The following is a 15,597-nucleotide window of genomic DNA, read 5'->3' as shown; positions in this document are numbered from 1 at the left end:
GAATGTAGTGTCCTGCGAGACACGCTCTAGTGTCTCACAGGAAGCTGTAACCCCAGCCACTCCCTCGAGGGCTGGACACCCTGCACCCGACACCCATCCATCACGGGTCCCGCTAATAAAAAGGCCCGGGTGCACGTGCTTGTGGCCAGTTACTATACCATAGACCCTGGTGTCCGTCTCTCTCTCATTATCATAATGTGGGCCTGAGGCCCGACTTTACAGTCTCAAGCCTCCAGACAATTTCAGTTTATTCGCCAGATAGCGAGGGGAGGAAGAGTGCACGGCTTTGTGGGTGATGCAAGCCGTTTTGTAAATAGCTGTAGCCTCGATGGGAAGATGATGTTAATAAATGGCTAGGGTCGCTCACGTTCACGGTTAACAACCTGTGATTCTAGGCAAACCACTTACTACTATTAAAAAAACACACAAAAACTGGGTGCCCTGCGCTAAAGTACGCTCCCTTCGGACACCAGCTGCTAGCGAGCGTCGGCTTTTCCGGGTGCACAGCAGCTGCTCAAAGCCGTGCTCCTCCTCTCTTCCGCTCTAACCCTTTTATCTGCCCTCCTCGGTATCCGCCCCTTCTGATAGCCCTCCTCCCTCATCCCCCCTTCCGGAGCTGTCACTTCAGCAGGAGGAGCTCGAAAGTTTGAAAACGTCTAACGCCTCGTAGAAGAGGAGAGAGAGTCTCCCGCCTTCCTCCGCAGTTGGCGCGCTTCTGCACCTCTGTTCAGCCCTGGGGTCTTACGCCCGAAGGAAACCATGAGGAAGGAGGCACCACCAAGGCGATCTGGCCGCCTGCAGGTGTGTTCTGGGGTATCTCGAAAGGAAGGGTGGCGCAGAGCAGAGGCATTTCTTTGGCCTGGCCTGCACGTCAAAAGGGCGCCTCAGTTATAGACTCTAGTTATTTTTAGGGCATTTGAACAAATTAGAAACGCATTTGCTAAATTGGCTGGGAGCCTCAAAAGTTGCATGTGAGCCGAGCTTCCCTGGGCTGTGAGAAGGCTCTTCTGTCGGGGGATGCCTGCTTTCGAGTGACAAAAAACACCTATTTCCTGGAACCATATCTCCGTTCTCTCCTTTATCCAAACTCCTAGTACTGAAACCTTTATATCTTACGTTTCCTGTGCGTGAGGATTTCTTGTTGTGCGCATCTTCTGTCTCCCTTTGAAATGAGAGGCTTATAGACCTCAGAGAAAGCTCTTTCTCAATTCATATTATCAGACGTTACTTTGCACAGTAGCAGATTTCACTTCAAAGACCGAACACTAAGCCCTCACCAGGGCCTTAAGTGGGCTGGGGTCCCTCCGAGTCTCGACCCGGAAGTAATTAAAAACAGACATTGAAATGGGATAGGACCTATATCATGTTATAAACTTTAATGACAAAAACACTGATATATCTGAACAATGAATATAAAGACTTTAAAGCAATATTCAATCTTGCTTTCTCCTAAAGTGTTAGCTATTTCCACGAAGTTGTGTTCTGTATTATATTTTCGTGTAGCATATTACGTTTGTGTGGTGCATATTTTCAACTGAGTCACCTCCAAGTGTTTTACAAGCATTGAAAATGCAATAGGTCTCGCCTTTGATTAAGTTAAAGCCATTTGCTTTGCTAATAGTATTGTATAGCAAAGCAAATGGCTTTAATTTAATGAAAGGCGAGACCTATTGCATTTTTAAGGCTTGTTAATGATTCGCAGGGTCTCCAGGCATGGTTTACCAGAGTGGGTAAGGGCACGCACGGAGGCAAACAACATTTCAGCCACACATTCAAGCAAAAGCATACACTTCACAAATCAAATGGTAGACAACGCCGGCTGCTATATCCTGTCCAATCAACCTTTCGTGGGTGAGGGAAGCACACCTGCCGGCAGTCTGCATTCCAATACTGAGGGCCGCCCACCCTCTGTGGTGGGAAGCGTATTTGTTGATTTTTTTTTCTCTTGTTGTATAAAGCGCGAACTCAACCCTAATATATGATCACTAGTTACATTACACAAGGATACCTTCATTTGTGATTTTTTTTAAACACGGGTAGGTGAAGCAACTTGCCCAAACTCACAGGATGTTGAGCCGACGCAGAGATTCCAAGCTGGTTCCCCATTTCAAAGGTCGGCAGTTCTGGCGTTAGTCCACATGATTTGGAAGTGAAACGTGTTTTGTCCTTACCGTGCATGTATCGAGTCCACACACCTTTTTCTGGTACATCAAGGAACAATGACCGCACTGCAATCAGTTCTGTCGCAAGCGCTTGACCAACAGATACACATGCTAAACTTGACTGAAAAAAAGAAGGATTGACAAAGTCAGAAGGTCGCACCTACCTTTTAATTACAATACCTGAACTTTTGGTTTTGCCAGTGCTTTTTACTGATGGACTTCGGCTAAGAGAAAAACATGATTAATTTTGAATGCGGGATGGCATTAGCTAAAAAGAGTTGCTGCAGCGCCATGACACGTGTGCATGCTTCACCATGCAAGTGCACATATGCATCATGACCTAGCAGATTTTTTTACACTTTTAATTTACCTTTCATAGAGGGTGGGTGCCAAACTTGAGGTGGAAATTAAAAAAAAAATGTTCAAAAGCACATCGAACAAAAGGATAGTTCCAGTAGCAAATACCAGCTGCCAAACCTCACAAAAATATTTAAAAAGCATAAAAAGAATATGATGGCTGTGACGGTAAGAGTGGAATGGAGCAGAAGTCAACATGGGAGGGGGTGGGGGAGCATATAGGAACTATGGGGTGGGAGAAGAAGAAAATAAAATTAAAAGGAGAAAGAGCGAAAGATGGGAGGAAGGACTGGAATAACCAGACACACAGGAAAGAGAGTGTGGATAGAAGCCAGAATAATCAGTGCAAAGGGGCATGGGCCAAGGAACTGATGGCGGCTTATGGCTGCAAAATAGTTTCTCATACAGTCCATTGTAATAACTCCTGTAGCAATCAGCTAGAAAGAAATACTTCACTGAACTGTGCCCAAATGCGATTGGCCAAATTTCCAGCCTTCACACAATGGAAGAAGGAGGGGTCCGACGGGGGAAGGGAGGGAAAGCGAATGCACGCCTCCATGCGTGCGCACATCTCTTTTCCATACGCGTGCACATCTTTTGTCCGTTCGTACGCGAGCACATGGAATCTGTATTGATTCCAAAAGGCTTTCGCATGGCGAGGGCAGCGCATGCGCGCTGCTAACACCAGGCGAGACCTAAAAAGGGACACGATTGAGAGCTTTGGAGTTGAAGCTGAAGAAAGTGTGAGTTTATCACTGTGCCTCTAAGTGGGTCAAAAAGGTGTTCAGAATACTTGGCCTTTCTGCAGAGCAATGGTCACGTATTCTAGTTGCAATTCTGATTCAGTGCGAATGTTTGTTAAGGAGGTACACATTTGTCAAAATATTGACAAGGCGAAAAAAAGAAAATGCAGTTCTTACAGGTGAGTGGGTGCGTTGTGTGTTTGGAGGGAGGTGATGTAAAGGAGATGGGAGGAAGGGCATTCAAGAGAGTGAAAAGTCTGTGCTGAAAAAGATAAGGTCTAAGATATGCAGATGGACGTGACGTGGGGAGAAAACGACTTACCTGTCTAACGTAGAGGGAACATAATGGGATTGATTGAGACACTGAAGACCATTAGCCCTTCCATCCACAGTCCTCCGTAATGTTTAATTTACAGTCTCACAATTCCAAAATTGAAACATTTTAAAATTATTTATTTACAACAAAATCATTGTTACTCATTTATCATAAACAGCTAGCAACCATTGATAGAGCCAATAGTCCTGGCTAATTTCAGTTAAGTCAATTGTGTGGTATAACTGATGCAATAGACGAAAGCTCAGAGAAGAGCCAAAATAATGGTCAGGTAGCACACTTAGGGAATCACGGAACTATAGTTTACGTGTTTAAGCAATGCCCTTAATTATACAGGCCATGCCTGTTTTAGAAACCCTAACTTTTTTTTTTAATCCACCCAAAGCCCTGGCCCTCATACAAAACACCCATGTACAATGCACAAGTAACTCCTACACAATGTGTCTGTGCGCTCTTAACCAGCCTTGGACAAAGATGCACAACACCCTGTGTGCACATACAGCAGTCTACATGCATCAAGATTAACTTGCAACATCTCGTAGCCAATTCAAAAGGTAAATATAGATGTGTGTAGTCACTCAAGTGTGGGTAAACTCCTACACATAGGTGTAACTCTACTTTTTTGGTATTCTGCATTTCTGAGTGGAGATTTACACCAAGGTTTAGACCTCCATTTCTCCACCTGTTGTCAGTACTCCATAAGAGTGCATGTCTATGCAGGTCACCACTCCCCCCACCCCTGTCACGTTCCGTGTGCTGTTGTATGTTGGAAAAAGTCACAAAGTTGACTCTAGTAAGGCTAATTTTACATAAAACAAGCACATCATGTGAGGATTGTGGCAGACGGAAGTGGAATATTTATGGTGACTTTGTGCCCGAAGCACCCATGACAGCCCTAAAGCAGCCCACCGGGTCAATACCTACCAGACCATGGGTACAACTTCAGAACTCCTCAGACATTCATGTCCCCCTTCCTGTAGTTGCCAAGTGGGGAAATAACATGTGTACCTTAAGACAGAACTGACTTTTTAATAAGCAGTACTTTGTCTCTGCAAATGTGAATTTGATCCTTGAAAGGTAGAAGCGAGACTATAAGTCCCACAATACAGCGTGCTGCTGAAATATGCTGGGGGTTGGGCTAGTGAAGCAAATTTGGTATGGGATAAACACTTCCTGGCATCATTGAGGTGGAAAAAGAGCAGGACCATGTTTCTGGTGGCTCAATATTTTTAATAGCAGGAGGAGTAGTTTTACATATCTATTTCAATATAACTAGTTTTTATATTCTTTCTTTTTCTATATGGCACATCTGTCATTAACAGGATCTCCCAGTGCTTCATGTCTCGTTTAAATTTTATGAGGACATCAGGCCATCGGTGAAACCGCCATCACCATCCTTTTATTCAGCTTGGCTCTCAATTCAATTCAATAATTACTTTTTTCAATTGTATTCGACAAACATAAAAGTACAATAAAACAATCATACAAAAATAGTAAAAGCAGCAAATAATTTCATTAAGTAAATACACTCCATTTTAATGTCAAGTATAAGCATAATACACTGCTATTAAAAATTTCGCCACCAACCAGCAGAATGTTCTAAAAATTGTAAATATAAAAGGGCAGGTTTCACTTGTTTACAATTCAAATGTGCAAATAAAGGGCGTATATACTTTTGATGCAAATTGGCCCATTTAGGGCAAATTAGTACAATGTGTAAAGTGTCTAGTGCAGAAGACTCATCACAAGAACATACAGGAAGGTCTTGTTGCCTATGCCATCCTACCACAAGTTGCGAAACATATTCAGTCTAAAGTATGTTAAAAGTCTTCTAAGGTTCACTGGCATGTCCAGTGTTAGATAAAGTTCCATTCTTTCACTACGTTTGAGCATTGTATGATAATTTGGGCTTACCGCATGTCTTTAACTCACCTGAGAGAATAACTAAATCAGTTACTTCAGAAGTTAAGAAGGTATTTTTAGAGCATACTCAAGAATTTAGACTGCAAGATTCGCAGCGTAAACGCTGTTGCATAGATCATACAATGGTCAAAAGTGTGATCTTTCAACTGCTTCCCAGAGCCATAGAAAGGCTGGATGATGAACTAGAGAATGAAGGCGTGATCAAGAAAGTCCAAGACCATCTTGGTACATGTCAAGCCAGACAACATGCTCTGGTGATAATATGCATGCACATGAGGTTATCCAACTGAGCTGTAAGGTGGAAAAGGAACATCCACTACATGGTGGACAAAATCGTGACAAACCTCAGTGGGGCTGGATGGTTCTGTAAGTTAGACCATAATACAACATCCCATCAGCTGCCTATTCAAGGAATTGTGTGTCTTTTGTCTTATTCAGATAACAGAACATGCTCCACGCATGTGGGTCACTGTTGACACATCTTTTGGATCATCTTGGAAACTGATATGTTGCAAGACACCTCTGATAATATTAATACTGGTAGGTCCCAGATGAATTTGCAACATATGTGAAGATATAGACACTCCAGCAGCTCCGGGAAAATGTCCTAGAACTTAATCAAGACAGGGGAGAGTTCCTGAAATAATTCTTGGAATCCTTAGGTACATGTTTCTTAGGATAGATGCTCATGATGGACTGCCTCAAAGCAGAACCTCAGAAGATATGTACGTTCCTCAAACATCGCCAGAGAACCACAGCTTCCAGGGAATGGCGAACTACAGCAGGTGTTTTATTTTGTATCTGCTCCCATCATGGAGCATCCATGGCACTTCAACAAAAATGACATCAAGTGGACCTGTGGACCACAGCAACAGGAGGTGTTCTAAAATATTGAGGTACTTCAAGATGTAACAACGAAAACTTAATACAACCCATAAAGTCATATTGCATGCTTGGTTCATACCAGGCCCTCTTGTCTAGGTGTGAAAAAAAGACAAGAGCAGCACTACACATCACAATCCCTGCGCCAGCATAGTGCAAAAATAGACCTTAAAGAGACATATGTATGTAGAAATGAAGACCGAAAATAAGCCAGAAGCAATGCCTGGGGTTGTCAGTGCTTTCATGATTATATCTATTGACATCCAATTATGGTGGCCACAGCCCACAAACGTGAGGTTTTCCTTTTCCAGACATCAGCTTCTTAACCCCAAAATGGAATGAGAAATGGATAGTTCAGCTTCAAGAGTACCAGAATGTGGTGAAGATTCTGCTGAGACGAGAAGGCCATGACAGCTTCTAATCTAGACACTTCCAGCCAGCCATGAACCAGAAAAAGGAGGAGGCACAAGTGATGGATGAGGATGTGAGCATGATGATATAGACTGTTCAAAGGCTGGCCTTTTGGATGACGTGAAAATGACAGAGAGAATCCCCACCCTTAATTAGTTCTAAAGGCTGACTAAGCAAGCTGGTGGAAGGAGCTGCTGTAATGTGACAGACACCAAACGCTGGCAAGCCAACATGAGCTGGCAATCCTTATGGCTGTCCGGAAACATTAATGACACTGAAAGTATGGTCCCAAGACAATGCCGCCTGATAAAGCTGGCCACCCCAAGTGAACAGTACAACTGGCATACAATGGGCATCAGGGGATGGTCAAAAGGAGCTTGATTCGCCAGCATGGACCGGATGGTAAATGATGAAATACAGAGATGTCTCATATGCCAGACCACTGCAGCTCTCCACCACCACATACGGGTTAACCACAAAACCTGAGTGACTGCCTGTCAGGCAACTACAGCCTAATTTAAGAGGTATGAGGGCTGAACTGTTGGGAGGGATGGATAATATTAAAGCCTTCCACTACTCAGCCCAGACTGGAATTAGGTTTCTGGGGACAGAAGCCCATGTGGAAAAATCCTTAGTTCACACTGAGTTCTACCACTCAGTGGGGAGATGGGCCGGAAACATCAGCACATCTTAACACTTTAAGACCATAGCCAGCCACCTATTCCTATAGGTTATATGTCATTATATTGCAGGTAAGTACGTTGGTAAGCATTATATAGTAGCCACTATATGGAGACTTATTACATTGGCAGTACCTTTATATTGCAACTTTGTTGGTATGTTTTTGTGCGCGTTTATATATGTGTGTTTGTGTGCATTCACTGGAAAAAACAAAGAATACAGCGACGGTATAGTTAGGAAATAGAATGAAAAAAACCTTAGAAATTCACTGGAAAAAAAACAAAGCTTACAGGGACGTAATAATTAGGCTCAGATTTCACTCATACAAAACCAGCCGTTATAGTTACCTGAGCTAACTATAACTTCTGCCCCCACAAATCACTGCTTTTGACCTCACATAATACATCATTCATGACATGGTCAGTGACATCACTCATGGCATCTCAGGGATGTGGAATTCCTATAGCCCACCATCCAGGACATATTGTTTAGGGTCAAGGGCAACACATTTTCATGTGTATTTAGTCCATGGGACAAGTAGGTCCAACCCCCTACAGCATAAACCTTTTGGCTGCCAGTTTACAGTACCACATTATCGGTCAGGGAAGGGCACTGTCTGCAGTTCAAGTAATATTTGTGTCCATGTGTTAATGCTGTTCGAACTTGTATTTAGGGTTCATTAATGCACAGCCTTTATTATTAGGGTGAGCGCTCTAAGTAAATGTTGTAAGGTCGGATTCTACTACCGACAGTGGTTCCAGTAAAAATTTGTACACAGGTTTTTTAAAGATTAGCAATATGAGGCTATGTAGAATGCTCCCAGAAAGCAAGATTGATTATTCTTTGCTTTCAAAATAAAATGTTCACAAAAAAATTGCAAGTAGTAAACAAATATTTCGCTAAACTACTGTAAAATTTTAGGTACCATTTCTTTACAGCATCATTTAGTAAAATGTGTTGATGTATGCTAGTATTTCCCAAAAATATTCATAATGGAAGATCAGTGTAACCAGTTTCAATAAGAGTATGGGAATCATAAAAATAAACAAGCACTGGCAAATCCAGTAGGTCTGAAATTGGTGGTCAGCCTTTTGGTTTTGCCAATGTGTGTCTTGTTTTGGCATGGTTTTTGTAAAACCTTATTGGTGTGGGAGCTGCCAGGCCCTCACGATTATAACAAACACTGGCAAAAGCAAAAATTGTTTTTGGTCTCAAAAAGCACACATTGCCACAGTAGTTCCTGGCACTGAACAAAACGACTTTGTGTGCCGATATGCTCCTTGTGAAAGAGCAGAAGACTGTCGCTTACAGTGAGGGGGGGGCAGAGAGAGGGGGGGGAGAGCGGGGAAGAGGGGGGAGGGGGAGAGAGAGGGAGAGAGAGAGAATTTTAATACACACAAAAGGTCATGGTTAACGCCAGACCTAATTGGGGGGCCTAATTATTAACGAAAGTCTCAAAAGTGCACCCATGATATGTGTTTGCATTAAGTGCAGATTTACGGCTTTCTTGCATTCACAAGAATTTACAGAAGTAGTCCAAGAAATAGTACTCCTAGTAAATATTTGTCAACTACATTTAAGCATGGGCAAATATGCATGTGTAGATTTACTCATACATCTCTTGAGTGCATGCAAGTTCACTTTCCCACCAATCACTTTTTTCCCAGCCCTGGAAGAAGTTTTACGTTTGCCTTTGTCAGGAGTAAATTTCTAACCTTTCTCAGTTTGGGAAAAGATTAGAGAAGAGTTGGTGAAAATCCTTAAAAACTTAGTAGGTTTGCATTGACTCAAAAGGGCATTCCAACCCTGGAACTATTGCTTGCTACTCATCCCCAGTATGTAGATCTGTGGAAACATGGCAAAATAAGGGAGTTGCTAGTATTTAAACCCTACTATGGTATGAGCCCTGGCATGATCAGAGAGGCTACATCAGAGCTCTTATATCATGAGATTGCTGCCATAAGTTCTCGCCACTTTACATGGCACAAAAGGGACAGGTGGATTTTGTTACAGGGCAAGTAAATTTATGAAGCAATCTGTCCCACGGACAAGTAGATATTTTATTAAATTCCATACCCCTGACATTGAGACTGTGGATGCTCTGGGAAACAATATAGGAGTGATGGAGAAGTACTTCCATTGGGTCCAGCAGGCAAGCCTGGCATGCCCTTCGCATGCATGGACATAAACTTGAATAGCGAAGCTCCATAGTGATGACACTTGCCATATGTGATGTAATACAAAAGTTTCTGGGCATGGTCCAAACCTTCTCTCCTCAGATCATGACCGCTTGTGTGAATTCCGTAAGGAAATGCGTCTCGGGAGGTCTGTCACAAATTGACACTGTTTAAAATCTTTTGCATCTTGCAGAATCATGTAAACAGCACAGTTGCCCTTTTGCGTTGTGAAAATAGGGGAGTTCCCTGCTATTCATAGCTAAAGTAAAATTCTGTATTGCAGGAAAAGCCCAACAGTTGGTTTTCTTTTTATAGATGCAATAGCCAAAGGTTACATCTAATTGTCTCATTCTTTCACACTGGACTTGAAACCCTTTTTTCAGTATGCTATCAAGGCTATTTCTGTTGTGTGGGCATAGGTCTGGAGGGTAAAGGTGTGTTTTCGCATAGCAACAGGAGTATGTCACAATCGTGAATGGATCAGAAAGTGCTCCGGGGACATGTAGATAGTTTGTTGGACGATAGTGCTATCACAGAGATGAGAAGTGGATGTTTTAGCCTGTTTTTCCAATATTTATTCTATTAAACGTAAGTGAAAAGCTAGGAAACGATTGCTCTTAATAAGCAGTGACCGCATTGGTTTTCACATAAAAAGTCACGATCCACTTAGAACCCAAGTAGGTAACAATTACAAATGTTGGGATATTGGTAAACAAAATCAGAGAGTATAACAAAAAGAAAAACCCTCAAATACCTGAGCATGCAATTCAGCAAAGGCTGGCCATATACTATCGCATTTGTCTGAAAGATTCCATCTTTGAAACATCACTTTATCATATTTTGTAAGTGTTTTTAGTTCTAAAGCCCAGTTGTTAAGCATAGGACTTTCTTGTGACTGTCATGCTCGCAGAATGAATTTCAAAGATTTGGACCCAATATCTTGTCAGCCTTGTACAACAGAAGCTCTTGTCCTCCACCAGTTTGTCGAATCACCCAACACAAGTCAGGCTCACACCATGCCACGGCTGCCATATGCATCAGATTACGATAATGACTGGAGTTCTACGTTAGTAACATAGTAAGATTTCAACTTACCTTAGAAAAAAAAAAGAAATTAATTGCAAGAAAAGAAGCTTTAAAACCAAAAAAACTGTGAAATTCGACAGTTATTTGTAACTGACCCAGGTAAAATTGGTACTGCTATGATGCACTGCTTAGGACCTCACATATTACATCACTGATGATGTCTGATATCTATGGCAGTGAACGTTATACTTAGGCCAGTAACTTATATATATATATATATATATTGAATTTCAGTGTTTTGGGGGGGGGGGGGGGGTTTAATACGTTGACTTTTTTTTATTATTAGACGATGTACCTATAACTGCACTTTCACCTTTGTTTCTTTTTCAGTGAATTTCTATGGTTTTACTAACGTAATTTATAATCTTACTACCATACCTACATATAACTCCACTTTAACCTTTTAAAAATTTAACCGAGTGTAACCAAGGTTCTGTGGTGAATATTATATATAATAAAAGTGAAAAAAAGTACTGTAGTACATGGAAGCCAATACACATTTGTGATAACTTAAACTCTATTCAATCATCCACTGTTCTTTATTGGGAAATATCTTTTTAGAATGAATGAACAGGCTGAAGCTGTGCAAATGCATGCATAGACTACCACCCAATATTTTGTTTCATGGAGTCCAATCTAAAGCTTTGAATAATGCAGTCTGTATTCCCCCTTTTCAGGCCACAGAAGGTGGTTCTTCAGACTCGGATGTTGGCGAGGAAGACAAGTCCTTTCTTCAGCCGAGAAGCAGCATCAAAGCCCACAGACATCAGCCGCTGGGCCCCACAGGGCCACACAGCTCTCCAGCCGAGGAAAGGCCAAAACCCATGGTAAAGGAAGAGCCGAAGGCCCCCAGAACCAGACGCCCGAGGGGGGTCCGGCAGAAGACCCCAGAGAACAGCGACTCCGAAAATGAGACCCTACAGGTGATAGCAGCAGGTGGCACCCAGGGATCGGTGGGTGCCTATATCTTGCGTCCCTCATGAGTGCACCGGTCCATCTGGTTAAGTAAGGGGGTACTGTCAAGACTGGGTTGGATGCTGCATTTAGACTGAGAACCATCTAGAAATGTTTAAATTGCTAGTCCCCTCTGGCCCTTTCCAGATGCTCCTGTAAACAAAAAGGATATTTTTACCCAGTGGCTTTAGGATGCTGAATATTTAAGGGGAAGTGTTTACTATCAAAGAATCCACCAGGCACTGAAGTATTGCAGGAGAGCAGCACTGACACTCTTCAAAGCAAGGGCTATAAAAATGATGTGACCCGGGTGATAGCACAGACTATTGGAGTGTACCCCAACTTCAGGAAAACGAGAGCCCTGTAGATCCAGTCACTCTTTGTGTAAAGTTCCAGACCCCAAAATATCTTCTAGGCATCACCAACCTTCAACGAAATACCCTAATTACCGGACTGGTGCACAGCTACGATATATGTAGGACCCCATCCGCGTATCCACTGACCCCAAAGGATATCAGGTGACCGCATTGACCTTAAGAGTAACTGATGATTCAGTGGAGATTGGTTGGGCTGTACTGCTCCTCACATTAGGCAGAATGACTTCTAACTCCATGACACTTATCCTTGTAGTGAGCACTGACACTTAAAGTACCCACAAACCTAACAGAGATTCGCAAACTATCACAGCTCTCACTTACCACGGAGGTGAGCGACCTGCCTACGTCATCACAACCCTCTTCAGTGTCCTCTGTGCAACATATGGTATATTGAGGTTTACAACCTAAAAAATAGAGGTTTTTAACCTGTCTGTTCCCCTTAAGGTTCCCCGAATTGCGCTAGACCGGGTCAAGATTCCAGACAAAAAGAAGGAGGAAGAGGTGGCTAAAGCACGTGCAGCAGAACAGCCGGAAACGCGCGCCAGCAAAGATGGCGACAAGAGAAAGGTAACCTCGTGAGGTGCACCCAGCGATGCCTAGTTTACCTAAATGAAGTACTGTCAGTGAGTCCTGCATCTCAGGAAAAATGATGTTGACTGAGCCCTGTGTCTTGGTGGAAGTGAAGTAAATTTCACCTCTCCCTTTGTCTAAGAGCAAGGGATGATGGGGACGCCTGTATGGGAAAGAAAGTGATATGAGTGACCCTTTGTGTCTGAACCTGTAATTGCTTCAATCTCTGTCTGAGAACAAATGTTATCAGTGATCCCCATGTCTGAGAGGATCTTGTGGTCACAGTTCCTCATCTGAGGGGAAGGATTGCCCCTTATTATCGTGTTGCAAAGTATGAAAGGAACATACCTTAATGCGCCAAGCCTGGGAGCATAGTTGTGTGGGTGCTCTAACCTCGAGTCTGAGAGTAAGTGATGTCAGTACCCTTTTTTGTCTAATCTTTATTTCTACAAGACTTGACTTTCCCCTTTGCTCTTTGAGGTGCCTGCTCCTTATGCCAGTCGAGTGGATCTCAAAGAGAGCAAAGTGGTCCAACCAATCCCTGCTATACCCAGGAAGAACGTGCCAGAACCCCGAAAGGTAAGTACCCATGGAGACTGTGGCATCCCTGTCATATGGGAAACTGTCTTACTTCCATTGGGAGAAATGAGTTCACCGACACAAGGAATTATGTTAGTGGCACTTGGGGAATGTGTATGATGACTCCTATGGGGAAAGTGTATGATGACTCTTATGGGGAAAGTGTATGATGACTCCTATGGGGAAAGTGTATGATGACTCCTATGGGGAAAGTGTATGATGACTCTATGGGGAAAGTGTATGATGACTCCTATGGGGAAAGTGTATGATGACTCTTTATGGGGAAAGTGTATGATGACTCTTATGGGGAAAGTGTATGATGACTCCTATGGGGAAAGTGTATGATGACTCTTATGGGGAAAGTGTATGATGACTCCTATGGGGAAAGTGTATGATGACTCCTATGGGGAAAGTGTATGATGACTCTATGGGGAAAGTGTATGATGACTCCTATGGGGAAAGTGTATGATGACTCTTTATGGGGAAAGTGTATGATGACTCTTATGGGGAAAGTGTATGATGACTCCTATGGGGAAAGTGTATGATGACTCCTATGGGGAAAGTGTATGATGACTCTTATGGGGAAAGTGCATGATGACTCCTATGGGGAAAGTGTATGATGACTCTTTATGGGGAAAGTGCATGATGACTCCTATGGGGGAAGTGTATGATGACTCTTTATGGGGAAAGTGTATGATGACTCTTTATGGGGAAAGTGTATGATGACTTTATGGAGAAAGTGTATGATGACTCTTTATGGGGAAAGTGTATGATGACTCTTATGGGGAAAGTGCATGATGACTCCTATGGGGAAAGTGTATGATGACTCTTTATGGGGAAAGTGTATGATGACTCCTATGGGGAAAGTGTATGATGACTCTTTATGGGGAAAGTGTATGATGACTCCTATGAGGAAAGTGTATGATGACTCCTATGGGGAAAGTGTATGATGACTCTTATGGGGAAAGTGCATGATTACTCCTATGGGGAAAGTGTATGATGACTCCTATGGGGAAAGTGTATGATGACTCTTTATGGGGAAAGTGTATGATGACTCTTATGGGGAAAGTGCATGATGACTCCTTATGGGGAAAGTGCATGATGACTCCTTATGGGGAAAGAGTATGATGACTCCTATGGGGAAAGTGTATGATGACTCTTATGGGGAAAGTGCATGATTACTCCTATGGGGAAAGTGTATGATGACTCTTTATGGGGAAAGTGTATGATGACTCTTATGGGGAAAGTGTATGATGACTCTTATGGGGAAAGTGCATGATGACTCCTTATGGGGAAAGTGCATGATGACTCCTTATGGGGAAAGAGTATGATGACTCCTATGGGGAAAGTGTATGATGACTCTTATGGGGAAAGTGTATGATGACTCTTTATGGGGAAAGTGTATGATGACTCTTATGGGGAAAGTGTATGATGACTCCTATGGGGAAAGTGTGCTTCTGCTGGCGAGTGCTTTCAGTGCTCCTACCTGATAGGACGAAGCCAGGTTATTGTTATTAAAATGTAAGACTCTCTCCTGACGCTGAGAGAATGCACCATGACTGACCCTTCCACCATGGGAAGTAATGTCACTGTCTCTAAAATGAAGCTGTAGCATATGTGAGGAAGTGATGTCAATAGTCCTTGCGCTGAAAGAAAGTGCTGCCACTTGCCTCGTCACTAGAAGTGATGTCTGTTGCCCTGTTATCGAGAGTTAGTGACTATAGAGTTGTGAGAGTCCAATTGGACATAAAATGCCACTTCACTTTCTTTACCTCCACCGCAGGCCACAAACTCGTACTGAACATTGGGAGGCTCGTCCACACCTCCTGCCTCAGATCAAGGGCTGTGTACTAAGTAGACTTGCTCATTGCAGTAGTCTTCTACTAACACTTATTCTCAACAGTTGAAGAATCCTTGAACCACAGCAATGCCTGCTCTTCAATTTGCAACGCCAACCCCACCACCTGATAGTCCAGTCCACCTGACCATCAGTGCAGCACAGACGAATCTACAAATGGGATACCCAGATATACAAATCAATCCACTTCCAGTCCCTCCTCCTACTACTCGCAGATTCTCTCCCCAACATCCCCAGCTTTTCCAGCTTCTCACTAAAGTCTATATTTAGGGCTCCCTAAATACCAATGTGTTACATCTCTAGCTCATTCAGAGCACTGCTGCTTGGTTACTATCAGGTCTTCCTGGTCGTACATCTATCGCTTCCCATCATGCTCAGCTCCATTGGATTCCAATGGGGAAGTGTGCTGGCCGTAAGAATTTATCCATTTTGTTAAAAGGCACTTTATGGCAGAGGGCTCATTTCATTAAGAACCCTTTTAGTATCACCCTACCTGGGCGCTG

At 43.0% G+C, this 15,597-nt stretch overlaps 1 protein-coding gene across 1 annotated transcript in view; it reads left to right on the top strand.

Annotated features, from left to right (window-relative positions):
- The first annotated feature begins 620 nt into the window (after positions 1 to 620).
- The window catches only part of LOC146798765 (5'-3' exonuclease PLD3-like), a 105,224-nt gene continuing 90,247 nt past the window's right edge, over positions 621 to 15,597 (top strand). Inside the window, exons 1-4 of the mRNA XM_085626053.1 lie at positions 621 to 801; positions 11,434 to 11,679; positions 12,532 to 12,654; positions 13,138 to 13,236. Coding sequence (XP_085482179.1) covers positions 760 to 801; positions 11,434 to 11,679; positions 12,532 to 12,654; positions 13,138 to 13,236 — 510 coding nt within the window. The 5' untranslated portion in view covers positions 621 to 759. The remainder of the gene's footprint in view (positions 802 to 11,433; positions 11,680 to 12,531; positions 12,655 to 13,137; positions 13,237 to 15,597) is intronic.

The sequence above is a fragment of the Triturus cristatus genome, chromosome 9, assembly GCF_964204655.1.
Source record: "Triturus cristatus chromosome 9, aTriCri1.1, whole genome shotgun sequence".
NCBI lineage: Eukaryota > Metazoa > Chordata > Amphibia > Caudata > Salamandridae > Triturus > Triturus cristatus.
The sequence above is the reverse complement of the archived record's forward strand: the minus strand, read 5'-3'. Positions and strand labels throughout refer to the sequence as shown.